The 14,061-nt window shown below is 41.7% G+C and overlaps 1 protein-coding gene across 4 annotated transcripts in view; it reads right to left on the bottom strand.

The window, feature by feature from the left end:
- The window catches only part of C2cd3 (C2 domain containing 3 centriole elongation regulator), a 104,951-nt gene that overhangs the window by 62,538 nt on the left and 28,352 nt on the right, over positions 1 to 14,061 (bottom strand). For all 4 annotated transcript variants that reach the window (XM_052157584.1, XM_052157592.1, XM_052157601.1 and 1 more), the window contains exons 8-11: positions 6,554 to 6,701; positions 3,424 to 3,575; positions 2,495 to 2,704; positions 1,746 to 1,858 (exon numbers count right to left, since the gene is read on the bottom strand). In XM_052157584.1, the coding sequence (XP_052013544.1) occupies positions 1,746 to 1,858; positions 2,495 to 2,704; positions 3,424 to 3,575; positions 6,554 to 6,701 (623 nt within the window). The remainder of the gene's footprint in view (positions 1 to 1,745; positions 1,859 to 2,494; positions 2,705 to 3,423; positions 3,576 to 6,553; positions 6,702 to 14,061) is intronic.

The raw sequence follows: 14,061 nt of genomic DNA on the forward strand, positions 1-14,061 counted from the left end.
GGACCAAGTGTCTGTTTACTTTGTCTTCTCTGACATGCAGCTTCGTCTAGGAAATAAAAGGAATAAAAAGAATCTGAGAATGAAACCAAAAGTGTGCTCCTTTCACAACCCAGCAGGTCACCCAGAAGATGTTCTTCTTGTTCAGTCCCTGCCAAGCATCCCTAACAGGTCTGCAGGAACATCAACAGCCCGGTTATGCAGAGAATCTGGCATTGAATATTCATTTATTAAAATCGCCTCTGACCTCATTTCTCTGTTGATCTCTGACAATCTTAATTCTTGACTCTCATCTTTTCATTGCTCTTAGGGAGGATATGGGTCTTGCTATCTGCATCCACACGGGTCAAAAGGCCTGTGCCCAGAAAATTGACAGTCATCATGACTCGCATGAGATCAATTTCTCTGTGACAACTGGGAAAAGGTAGAGAACACTTATAGCTCTTTGGGGCAGCAGGACAGCCAACTGAGGTGACAGATGGAAAGACACTCTGGGTACAGTATTAGTTCTTATGTACAAACTGAATTCTGATGCCATTTGGTGTAAAGAATGCTCCTTTCTACCCAGGCACATTCCTAAGATCACACAATTAGTATTTGGTGTGGTCACACTGAGGCCCCAGTCTTCCCAGCAGACAGTGTCAGGAAGGCAGCTGCAGGGCTGGCTGATAGATGGCTTCAAAGCTGGAGCAGGTGCCGCCAAGCCCAGTGACCTGAGCTTGGTTCCTGGAGCCCACACCAGAAGTAGAGACATCAGAGCTGACACCTGCTGCTGTACCTCACACCCACCTTCACACAAAACTAAATTTTGAAAAAATGTAAATAAAAAAAGCAGCTGTAATATCAGGTTACAGGAACATATTTTTTGGTATTGTAAATATTTACAACAAAAAAGAAAATAAAAAGTATCCAAAGTACAAGCAACAAAAGAAAAGTAGATAAAGTTAATCACATACAAACAGAAAACTTAGCTAGGAGGTGGTGGTGCACACCTTTTGTCCCAGCACTCGAGGGAGGAAGAGGCCAGCCTGGTCTACAGAGTGAGTTCCAGGACAGGCAAGCCTACAGAGAGAAACCCTGTCATGAAAACCCAAAAACCAAACCAAACAAACCTCAAAACACCAACCACCACCAACAAACTTTTATAGTTGTGTTGGTTAGTTTTGTGTCATTTTGACACGTGCTTGAGTGTCAAACTGTATGTCCTGGGGTATGTCCTGGAATTCTTGGGGGCACTTGTTCGTCAACTGGATTTCTCCAAGTTCACAGACAGGTAGGCAGGAGTCAGAGGCCCGATTTGGAACAATCCAGTTACACAGGAGGAAAGAGGACTGGAATAGAGGATTTCTGTTCAAAGTTAAGTGGGAACAGCTCTATGTTTCCCTTTGAGACAAGTAAACACCCCTCTATGTCCTCTGCGACAGCTCCTGCCTCCAGGTTCTTATCCTGCTTCAGCTCCTGTCCCCACTTCTTTTGGTGATGGACTAAAATGTGGAAGAATAAGTCAAATAAACCCTTTCTTCCCCAACAGAAGTTTCACCATAGCAATACAAACTCTAACTAAGACATTACTATAAACATATCTACAACTAGGCATGGCCGTATTCCTAAAATCCCAGCCCTAGGGAGGCCAAGACAGGATGACTGAAAGTTTGAGGCCGACCTAGTCTACAGAGTGAGACCATGTCGGCCTTGGAATGGTGTCACACTGGCCAGAGGCAGCAGACAGCAGAAAAACAGCTTCTTACCTCCATCTGTGATTTTACTGGAGGCAAGTCGAACAGCCTCAGTGATCAAAGATGTCTTTCCCACTCCACTTTTGGAAAAGCCCACAGGAAAGTGATACTCCACAAAGAAAGTGCTGGAAGAAAAAAATTAAGAGAATTTGTTGCTTTTGCAGAGGACGTAAGTTCGGTTCCCAGCATTTGCATGGATGCTCACAACTGTCTTTAAGGCCAACTAGAGGGGAGCCAATGAATGTCCTCTTCTGATCTCCTTGGGCACCAGACACACATACAGGGCACACATACAGGGTAAATACCCATACACATAAAAAAGAAAAAAAAAGATCTAGAAACAAAACAAAAGGTAGCTATATTTCTGCCTCTCTATCTTTTGAAGTTACCATTTTCAGGATTGAATTGCCTCAGAGGTCACTTTGAGATCCTGTCTGTTCCTCAGAGCTTTCACCATCTGCCATGTGGGACAGAGCTTGTTTCTGAGAGGACCCACAGCACTTTCAATATAAACTCTGCCTCTGGGCTCTGAGGCGCTAAGCTACAACCACCTTAGGTGTTCACTGCTCTTGCTCTAATTGTAAGGGCTACAGGAGGGCTTCCACCCCACTTTCCTTTATTCCAAATTTATCCTCATTCTTGGGAACTTCAAACCATTTTTACTGATCTAAAAATGTACAAGAAAACAAATCATAAGTTATACTTCCTGTATCAGCCACACCATCCCCAATGCCACATTTAGCTTTCTCATTTAGCTGTACCGCTTTTTTGCTGCTGCTGGCTTTGGTGGTTTCCCGGCAAAGCTCTTCCTGTTTGGTGTCATGTGGGGACTATCTGGAGGGACTCCCATGGTTTCAATGATGATTCTGACCGAATGTACTCTACCCAGGAGAGCCAGTCTATCCACACTTAGCGACATCGCTGGAGTATGTCCTGGAATTCTTGAGAGCTCTTGCTGGTCAACTGGATTTCTGCAAGTTCACAGACAGGCAGGCAGGAGTAAGAGGCCCGATTTGGAACAATCAGAACACAGGAGGAAAGAGGATGGGAGTAGAGGATTTCTGTTCAAAGTGAAGCAGGAACAGCTCTGTGTTTTCCTTTGAGACAAGACTGGTCTGAGACCCCTGATCCTCCTTTGACTTCCATGCTGGGTCAGAAAACAGCCTCTGTGAAGTGAATTTGGTCCTCATCTAAAAGTGTGTAAAAATATTCTTTAATCCATCCAAGTACAGGAATGGATAATACAGAATTAGAGTTTTCTAGAAGGGAAGTCTACCTTATTCTGGTTTGCCCACTGTCTTAACCTCGTTATTAGGCCATTGTGTGTCCCCTTTCATGGTTCCATATAGGAACCATCACAGTCAACACACTGCAACCATTACTGTTTTCTCCATACCCATCTTCTCATGCTGGGTTTTGGGTTTTTGTTTTTTCACTTTTTGAGACAGGGTTTCTCTGTGTAGCCCTGGCTGTCCTAGAACTCATTATTCATACAGCTGGTTGGCCTTGAACTCACAAAGACCCGATCTACCTACCTCTGCCTGCTGAGCTGTGTATTACCTTTTAAAGGACTGAAATTCTTCAGTGAGTTGCTATAACAAATCACTTGGGCAGCCTTGGCCAAATCAAGGCCATTTTCCTCGAGGAAAGGCCCCTGATGTTCTACCCTGAGTCAACACTCACAGCTCACCTGCTTCCCTTGACAGCTGCTCTTTTCTTCAGCTTGTGCTCACTTGACCCTACAACCTTAGCTCTGCCAGAGGCTTCTGACCAGCTCACTGTTTTAGAAGGCTCCATGCCATCATCTTCACTGGGGAAATCACTGGTGCCGACATCAGATTTCTAGGGAAAGACAAACAGAAAACATGGCACTGAAAGACGCTTGCTTTAGGGGAGGCAGGTACAATTGTTTCTACAAAAGCAAGTGCAATTTCTTTTCATAAACACCGTTCTATTACAGAGATAACTGACAGCAGGGGCCTATTCCATATTGTTCTTGGTTATACAGAAGTAATCTGCACTTCACAAAGATAGGCTCTAAGTCCATTCAGAGTAAGCAAGGGAAAACATGAAAGTTCTCGGGGAGATACTGCACTGCCTGTCTGCTGTGTTCCGCACTGTGCTAGGGGTTGCACATGCAGCTGAGTATCCAGCACGCTCCTGTTAGGTGCTTTATCTTGTCTTTACAACTGGAAAAAGCCAGGTAGCTTTTTGTGGTTGCCAGCTACAAGGGGTGAATCCACATTTTTATTTCCACGAATTCTGAAGCCTGGTTTTCTATGACAGTAGAACTGAGATAGAATGGTTGTTACGATGTCACAAAAGACTGTCTTTCCTCCTACTACCCATTCTGATTTTAATTGTGCTTAAGATGAATGATATTTCACAGACTGCCTTCATGAAAGAAATAAGTTGAAAAATTCCCTTTATTTTTTTGCTTTTGAGGCTAATTGACTAGCCTCTTGTATCACAAAATGCAAAATAAACAGAAAGGGACATGACGATTATTTGGCTTCAAATAAAGAGGGGCACTCAGTGTGCTAACGCTGTGTGATTAGGAAGCCGGGCCGGCCGTTCAGGCCTGTTCTCTAGCTTCCACCTTTTGGCACTTTTGGGGACAAACTCTGTTGACCATGGTCAAGAGGACAAATTATCTCAAAGACCAAAGTAGAAAGCTTTTTGCTCTTAAGTTTTCTTTTAGTAGCATCTTTTACAAATGAGTACAGATGCCTGGCATGGTAACATATGCTTTTAATTCCAGCAGCCAAGAGGCAGAGACAGGTGGATCGCTATGAGTGCAAGGCCAGCTTTGTCTACAGAGTGAGTTCCAGGACAGCCAGGGCTACATAATGGGACCCTGGACTCAAACAAAACAAAACAAACAAAAATGGTTACAGATAAGACAATCAAAATCTAAGTAGGTTCATAGTTTAAAATTAATTAGGGCAAATAGAAATTGGATTGTTAAGAAGCTTTGAATACCAGGAACCAAAACCACACATTGATAATGCTGAATTTCTGAGCTGTGACTACTACTCAATATTAGAATGTCAAACATTGCCCTTGGAGCAGAACATGAACCTGTTAAGTTCTTGGTCTTCCTGATGTGTCATGACCAAGTTGGTAATGTCTAGGTAAAATATTAAAGCCTACATGGAATGTTAAGGCCAAGGTAAAATGTTAAGGCCTAGGTAGGTAACTGTTACCTGGCTAGCCCACCATTATGAGGATACTCATATGTTTCTGCTATTACTAGAAAACTTTCTTTTTTTTAATTAGATATTTTCTTTATTTACATTTCAAATGCTATCCTTTTTCATTTCCCCTCTTAAAACCACCTATCTCATCCCCTCCCCCTGCTCACTAACCCACCCACTCCCACTTTTCAGACCTGGCATTCCCCTACCCTGAGGCAAGGAGCCTCCTTGGGTCCAAGGGCCTCTCCTCTCATTGATGTCTGACAAGGCCATCCTCTGCTACATATGCAGCGGGAGCCATGGGTCCCTCCACGTGTACTCTTTGGTTGATGGTTAAGACCCAGGGAGCTTTGGGGGTACTGGTTGGTTCATTTTGTTGTTCTTCATATCGGGCTATTCCTGCCCTGAGTTCCCTCAGTGATAGAAGATGTAAGCTGTAAGCTGAAATAAATCTTTTCTTCTCCAAGTTGCTTTTGGTCATAGTGTTACATCAACAGAAAGCACACTAAGACAGCCTTTCTCTGCCTTTAAAAACTCTCAAGTCTGTTAAGCCTTTTGTGCCTACTTATGCTCTGCCTGACAATATCACATAATTTCGCCCTCCTTTGTCTCAATTCTGGCAGCCCTCCCTGACTTACTAACCAATCCAGAATAATCTACCTTGTATTTCAGTCATTTTCACCCCTGATATACAAAAAAGAAAACTCAGAAGTGTGATGGTCTGAATACGGTCAGAATGCATCCCCAAGAGCTTCTATAGTGAAAGCCTGGTCCTCAGTGACCAGTAAGATGTCAGGCATCATGGGAAGAGATGCTTAGTTCTGTCAGGACAAGTCTTTAGAAGGTATGATGGTAGAACCTGGTCTTGCCACGATGGCTTCCTGTTTGGTGATGTGATCTCTCTCTCATATATGCCATGAGATGGTGCAGCCAATGTGGTCCTTACCAGAGTTTACACTGAGCTACACAAACTTCTCTTTTTTATAAAGTTAGCCTACCTTATGTATTCTGTTAAAGTAACAAAAACTGGACTTATACCAGGAACATGACAGCAGCCTTCAGGACCGACTTGTGGAAAGCGATTAGGCTCATTAGGTTCAGGGTCTAGAAGATGCTAAACCAGAAACAGATCATGTGGCTTCACACACACACACACACACACACACACACACACACACACACACACACACACAGAGGTTGGAATAAAGCAGAACTACCTGAAAGGAATTCCCTATCTTATAAGTCAACAGAGGATTTTGTCACCCATGAGATGAGAAGAAATGTTCTGGACTCTTCTGTGTAGATGTCAAGTGTGTTCTGAGGCATGCCTGTACTAGCTATTTCTTAGAAGTGCTGTGAGGAAGCCTGGGACATACTGAACACAGGCTCTGGGTGCAGGGACACTCCATCTGATTCTGGCTCTGACACTCGCTATGTATCCTTGGGACAAAAGACTGGTGCCCTCTAGGCCCGTCTCTTTATCATAAAACGATACTTCCTTCCTCTCAGCTGTAATTATTATTAAATAAGTTATATGTAAAATGAATAGCTTCCTGCAAGTATTAGGACTGGCTACTACAGGCTGTGTTCTCCATTTGTAGAGCTTCATATTCAATGACTTACAGGCACTGTGTAAAACAAGTTCTCCAGGAGACTCTGGTCATACTGAGGATCATTCAGGTCACTGCTGCAATACACATCACTCCCAGGAGACGGGGAATCTGGAGGAGAGCCTAATCCATTCCAGAAATGACCTTGGGATAATTCAGCACTGGAGACAGGAAAAACAAAGCAGACTTAACAGATTCAGCAGAACTCTTCAAAAGTTCCTAACATTCTAAATTTGAAAGAACGTATGCTACGGACGCACTCTAAACTGTCTACTGGGTGACATTTTCCAACTCTATTACCTCTCTCTTAGGATGATGTCAACTAGTACTCAAACCCCACTACTGACTCACACTGTGCTCTCATTCAGCAAGTGGCTGTTGGCCATTGTGTGTTATGGTTGCCATAGAGATGGCTAACCTGGATGCAGCTGTGCTCCTACAGTGTCTGTGCTCTGACAGGCAGAAAAAAATGGTACCTATCATTTTGTAAAGCAAGTGTTTTTGTCAAAAAATGGCTAATTTACAAAAACACCTTCTTCAATTAAGCAAACACATATATTTTGGAATTATTATGACATGGTTAATTTTATATTGAACATAAAAATGAATAAAACATTACAAGGAGGTTATAAACTAAGGAGGTAAGTATATAAACTATAAACCCATATTTTAGGGAATAATTGATTTTTTTATTTTTCTCTTATAGTAACTAATACTTAATATTACTGGAATTATATTTCAATGAACATTTATTAATAATAAAGCAGTAATGGTAAATAGTGTGCTGACCCCTGACCCAGTGCTTACTCTTCCTCAGCTTCCTTTTTAAGCTACCACTGTTTTCCTGTAATTTCTAAAGAAATATGCATAGTCATCACTTTCAAATAAGACAATATTTGTATATTATTTAAAAAACTTTTTATTTTTACTCTTTAGAGGCCCGTGTGTGTGTGTGTGTGTGTGTGTGTGTGTGTGAGAGAGAGAGAGAGAGAGAGAGAGAGAGAGAGAGAGAGAGACAGAGAGAGACAGAGAGAGAGAGAGAGAGACAGAGAGAAGAAGAAAGAGAGAGAGAGAGAAAGAGAGAGAGAGAGAGAAAGAGAGCACAGTACATGCATTTGCAAACTACTTGTAGGAGTGGGTTTTCTCCTACCACACGGGCTCCAGGGACAGAACTCAGGCTGTCAGGCTTGGTAAGAGCCTTTATCTGCTGAGCTGTCTTGCTAGCCTATTGGAACTTTACAACTGCTCTTTTTATTTTTTAAAGTATTCTTTTTATATAATGGCTTTTTTAAAAAAATAAATATTTTATTTTATGTCTGGTAAGTGTTTGACTGCATGTCTGTGGAGGTGAGAAGAGGGAATCATGTCCTTTGGAACCTGCCTAACAGTGGCTTGTGACCTACAAGGGCGATGCTGGGAGCAACCCAGGTTGCAACAGTAGCAAGTGCTTTAAACAGCTTAGCCATCTCTGCAGCCCATCTTTACTAAGGACCGAGGGTCTACACTGCCCACCTGTCTCCAGTCCATCTTTACTAAGCACTGAGGGTCTACACTGCTCACCATAGTTGTTTGCTATGCCATCTATTCTGCACACAAATCTAGAGTCAGGTGGGCAGCACAAACCCTCAGTCTTTAGTAAAGATGGGCAGGAGACAAGTGGGCAGCGTCTTCTGTAAGGTCTCATCAGCATGGCTGGTCAGTTACCCTCGTCCTCTGCCTTCTAATCTCAGTTTTACTGACACTTTCACTGCTCTCGTCTCCTTTCCAATTCTTTGATTTCTGGCCTCTTCTAGTCTTTGACACCATCAGACTATGGTTTAACAGTAAGTGAACAAGTAGTGTGGCTGTTCTCACCTTCACTCTGCTGTGCACTCCCTGGGTGACCTTCCTTGTGTGCCCTCCAGCTTTCAGTTACTGCTGTGGAGCTAACAGATACTCGATTCTAGCCTCCTTCCTGAGCATCAGCTCTGTTGTCCTGTTGTTTACTGAACAACTGCATTTGAATGTCCCACAGGCAAGTTGGGTTTACAGACTTTCAGGCTCAAATGCGAGCCACCTTTAAATCATTGCCTTATAGCCAAGGGGACTTATATTTCTCATTATGACACACAGGAGAATAATCACTAGGGTTGTGCTTTGCTCACTGCCTTTTTCTAAACAGCCAGGACTATACAGAAAAATCCTATCTCAAAAACCAACCAACCAACACACACCTCAAATCAAACCAAACCAAACCAAACCAAACCAAACCAAACCAAACCAAACCAAACCAAACCAAACCAAAAGTGTGTATTCCCTCTTCCCTACAGGGTTACTCTGTGTAGCCCTGGCTGTCCTAGAACTCACTTTTATAGACCAGAGATCTATAAAATATAGATCTCTGGCCACGAACTCAGAGATCTGCCTGCCTCTGCCTCCTGAGTGCTACACTTAAAGGCGTATACGTCACCTCTTGGCAAGTGTGCATTCTTTTTTTTTTTTAACTTTTAAAGAAGTATTTATTTATTTAAAATATTTTTTATTAGATATATTTTTTATTTACATTTCAAATGTCGTCCCCTTTCCTGGTCACCCCTTGCCCCAAAGGTCTCATAACCTATCTCCCCTCCCCCTGTTCTGCAATCAACCCTCTCCCGCTTCCCTGTCCTGGTATTCCCCTACACTGCTGCATCGAGCCTTCCCCAGACCAGGGGCCTCTCCTCCCTTTGATGTCCAACAAGGCCATCCTCTGATGCCTATTCAGCTGGAGCCACAGGTAACTCCATGTTTACTCTTTGGTTGTCCCTGGGACCTCTGGGAGTACTAGGTGGCTCATATTGTTGTTCCTCCTATGATGCTGCAAACCCCTTCAGCTCCTTGGGTCCTTTCTCTAGCTCCTCCATTGGGGACCTTGTGCTCAGTTCAGTGGCCGGCTGAGAGTGGCCCCCTCTGTATTTGTCATGTACTACTAGGGCCTCCCAGGTGACAGCTATTTCCGGCTCCAGTCAGCAAGCACTTGTGGGCATCCACAATAGTGTCTGGGTTTTGTAGCTGTATATGGGATGGATCCCTGGGTGGGGCAGTCTCTGGATGATCTCTGCTCCACACTTTATCTCTGTATCTCTTTCTGTGGGTATTTTGTTCTCCCTTCTAAGAAGGACCAGAGTATCCATACTTTGTTTTTCCTTCTTCTTGGGCATCATTTGATATGTGAATTGTGTCTTGGGTATTCCAAGCTTCTGGACTAATATCCACTTATAGGTGAGTGCATACCATGTGTGTTATTTTGTGACTGGGTTACCTCACTCAGGATGATATTTTCCAGTTCCACCCATTTGCCTAAGAATTTCATGAATTCATTGTTTTTAATAGCTGAGTAGTATTCCATTGTGTAAATATATCATATTTTCTGTATCCATTCCTCCGTTGAGAGACATCTGGGTTCTTTCTAGCTTTTGGCTATTATAAATAGGGCTGCTATGAACATAATGGAGCATATGTCCTTATTACATGCTGGAGAATCCTCTGTATATGATCAGGAGTAGTATAGCAGGGTCTTCCAGTATTATTATACCCAATTTTGTGAGAAACCAAAGTGGTTGGACCAGCTTGCAATCCCACCAGCAATGGAGGAGTGCTCCTTTTTTTCCACATCCTCTCCAGCATTTGCTGTACCCTGAATTCTAACCTGTGTGAGGTGAAATCTCAGGGTTGTTTTGATTTGCATTTCCCTGATGACTAAGGATGTTGAACATTTCTTTAGGTGTTTCTCAGCCATTCCATATTTCTCAGTTGAAAATTCTTGGTTTAACTCTGTACCCCATTTTTTAAATAGGGTTATTTGGTTCTCTGGAGTCTAACTTCTTAAGTTCTTTGTATATATTGGATATTAGCCCTCTCTCAGATGTAGGGTTGGTAAAGATCTTTACCCAATTTGTTGGTTGCTGTTTTGTCCTACTGACAGTGTCTTTTGCCTTACAGAAACTTTGTAATTTTATGAGGTCCCATTTGTCAATTCTTTATCTTAGAGCATAAGCTATTGGTGTTCTGTTCAGGAACTTTTCCCCTGTGCCCATGTGCTCAATGCTCTTCCCCAGTTTCTTTTCTATTTGTTTCAGTGTGTCTGGTTTTATATAGAGGTCCTTGATCCACTAGGACTTGAGCTTTGCATAAGGAGATTAAGAATGGATAGATTTGCATGCTATCTCTCAGTAGAACCAGCACCATTTGATTCAAAATGATGTCTTTTTTCCACTGGTTGGTTTTATTCATAAGGGAAATTGGTCTGAAGTTCTCTTTCTTTGTTTTGTGGTCTCTTTCTGTGGTTTTGGTATCGGCTTCATAGAATGAGTTGGGTAATGTTCCTTCTGTTTCCATTTTGTGGAATAGTTTGAAGAGTATTGGTGCTAGGTCTTCTTTAAGATCTGATAGAATTCTGCACTAACACCACCTGGTCCTGTGCTTTTTTTTTTTTTTTTTTTTTTTTTTGGTTGAGAGACTTTCAATGATGGCTTCTATTTTTTTTTTTTTTTTTTTTTTAGGGGTCATGGGACTGTTTACGTGGCCTATCTGATCCTGATTTAACTTTGGTATTTGGTAGCTGTCCAGAAAATTGTCCATTTCATCCAGATTTTCCAGTTGTGTTGAGTATTGACTTTTGTAGTAGGATCTGATGATTTTTTTTTAATTTCCTCAGTTTCTGCTATATCTCCCTTTTCATTTCTAAGTTTGTTAATTTGGATACTGTCTCTGTACCCTTTGGTTAGTCTGGCTAGAGGTTTATCTATCTTGTTGATTTTATCAAAGAACCAGCTCCTGGTTTTGTTGATTCTTTGTATAGTTCTTTTTGTTTCTACTTGGTTGATTTTAGCCCTGAGTTGGATGATTTCCTGCCTTCTACTCCTCTTGGGTGTATTAGCTTTTTTCTGTCCTAGAGCTTTCAGGTGTGCTGTTAAGCTGCTAGTGTATGTTCTCTCCAACTTCTTTTTGGAGGCACTCAGAACTATGAGTTTTCCTCTTAGCACTGCTTTCATTGTGTCATGTTGTGCCCTCATTTTCATTAAATTCTAAAACGTCTTTGATTTCTTTCCTTATTTCTTCCTTGACCAAGGTATCACTGAGTAGAACATTGTTCAGCTTCCATGTGTATGTAGGCTTTCTGTTGTTTTTGTTGCTGTTGAAGACTACCACCCTTACTCCACAGTGATCTGATAGGAGGCATGGGATTAGTTCAATCTTATATCTGTTGAGGTCTGTTTTGTGACCAATTATATGGTCAGTTTTGGAGAATGTACCATGAGGTGCTGAGAAGTATATTCTTTTGATTTAGAATGAAATGTTCTATAGATATCTGTTAAATCCATTTGGTCCAAAATTTGTAAGTTTCATGGTGTCTCTGTTTAGTTTGTGCTTCCTTGATCTGTCCATTGATGAGAGTGGGGTGGTGAAGTCATCCACAATTATTGTGTGAGGTGCAATGTGTGCTTTGAGCTTTAGTAAAGTTTCTTTTACAAATGAGGATGCCCTAGCATTTGGAGCAGAGATGTTCAGAACTGAGAGTTCTTCTTGGTATATTTTTCCTTTGATGAGTATGAAGTGTCCTTCCGTGTCTTTTTTGATGACTTTTGATTGAAAGTCCAAATTATCTGATATCAGAATGGCTATTCCGGCTTGTTTCCTGGAACCATTTGCTTGGAAAATTGTTTTCTAGCCTTTTACTCTGAGGTAGTGTTTGTCTTTGACACTGAGGTGTGTTTCCTGTATGCAGCAAAATGCTGGGTCCTGTTTACGTATCCAGTCTGTTAGTCTATGTCTTTTTATTGGGGAATTGAGTCCATTGATGTTAAGAGATATAAAGGAATAGTGATTGTTGCTTCCTGTTATTTTTTTGAAGTCTTTAATTTTTTTCCTGTAAGCTTTTTTTTTTTATTCAATATATTTTATATATCTATTTTTATTTTCTATATTCTTTGTTTATATTCCAAATGATTTCCCCTTTCCCAGATTTCCCCCTCCCCATATGTCCCATAAACCTTCTTCTCTCCACCCATTCTCCAATCACCTCTTTCCTTATTCTCTGTCCTGATACTCTTCTCCAATGCTAGATCAATCCTTTCCAGGATCAGGACCCTCTCCATACTTCTTCATGGGAGTCATTTGTTATGCTAATTTGTGCCTTGGGTATTCAGAGCTTCTGGGCTAATTAATATCCACTTATCAGAGATTGCATTCCTTGTGTATTCTTTTGTGATTGGGTTACTTCACTTAGGATGATATTTTCCAGATCAAACCATTTGCCTAAAAATTTTGTGAATTCATTGTTTCTAATTGCTGAGTAGTATTCCATTGTGTAAATATACATTTTCTGTATCCATTCCTCCTTTGAGGGACATCTGGGTTCTTTCCAGCTTCTGGCTATTATAAATAAGGCTGCTATGAACATAATGGAGCATGTGTCTTTATTGCATGCCAAGAAATCCTTTGGGTATATGCCCAAGAGAGGTATAGCAGGGTCCTCTGGAAGTGTCATGTCCAGTTTTCGGAGGAACCGCCAGACTGATTTCTAAAGTGGATGTACCATCATACAGTCCTACCAGCAGTGGAGGAGTGTTCCTCTTTCTCCACATCCTCGCCAACACCTGCTGTCTCCTGAGTTTTTGACCTTAGCCATTCTGACTGGTGTAAGGTGAAATTTCAGGGTTGTTTTGATTTGCATTTCCCTAATGACTAATGATGTTGAGCACTTCTTAAGGTGCCTCTCGGCCATCCGAATTTCTTCAGGTGAAAATTCTTTGTTTAGATCTGTACCCCATTTTTTAATAGGGTTATTTGGTTCCCTTGGAACTCTAACTTCTTGAGTTCTTTGTATATATTGGATATTAGCCGTCTATCAGATGTAGGGTTGGTGAATATCCTTTCCCAATTTGTTGGTTGCCGTTTTGTCCTTTTAACTGTGTCCTTTGCCTTACAGAAACTTTGTAATTTTATGAGGTCCCATTTGTCAATTCTTGATCTTAGAGCCTAAGCTATTGGTGTTCTGTTCAGGAACTTTCCCCCTGTGCCCATGTCCTCAAGGGTTTTCCCCAGTTTCTTTTTTTTTTTTTTTTTTTTTTTTTTTTTAAAGATTTATTTATTATTATGTGTAAGTACACTGTAGCTGTCTTCAGACACACCAGAAGAGGGCGTCAGATCTCATTGGGGATGGTTGTGAACCACCATGTGGTTGCTGGGATTTGAACTCAGGACCTTTGGAAGAACAGTCAGTGCTCTTCCCCGCTGAGCCATCTCACCAGCCCCCAGTTTCTTTTCTATTAGTTTCAGTGTGTCTGGTTTTACGTGGAGGTCCTTGATCCACTTGGAGTGGAGTTTAGTACAAGGAGATAAGAATGGATCAATTCGCATTCTTCTGCATGCTGACCTCCAATTGAACCAGCACCATTTGTTGAAAAGGCTATCTTTTTTCCACTGGATGTTTTCAGCTCCTTTGTCGAAGATCAAGTGACCATAGGTGTGTGGATTCATTTCTGGGTCTTCAATTCTATT

This window comes from Apodemus sylvaticus, chromosome 1 (assembly GCF_947179515.1).
Source record: "Apodemus sylvaticus chromosome 1, mApoSyl1.1, whole genome shotgun sequence".
NCBI classification, from domain to species: Eukaryota; Metazoa; Chordata; class Mammalia; order Rodentia; family Muridae; genus Apodemus; species Apodemus sylvaticus.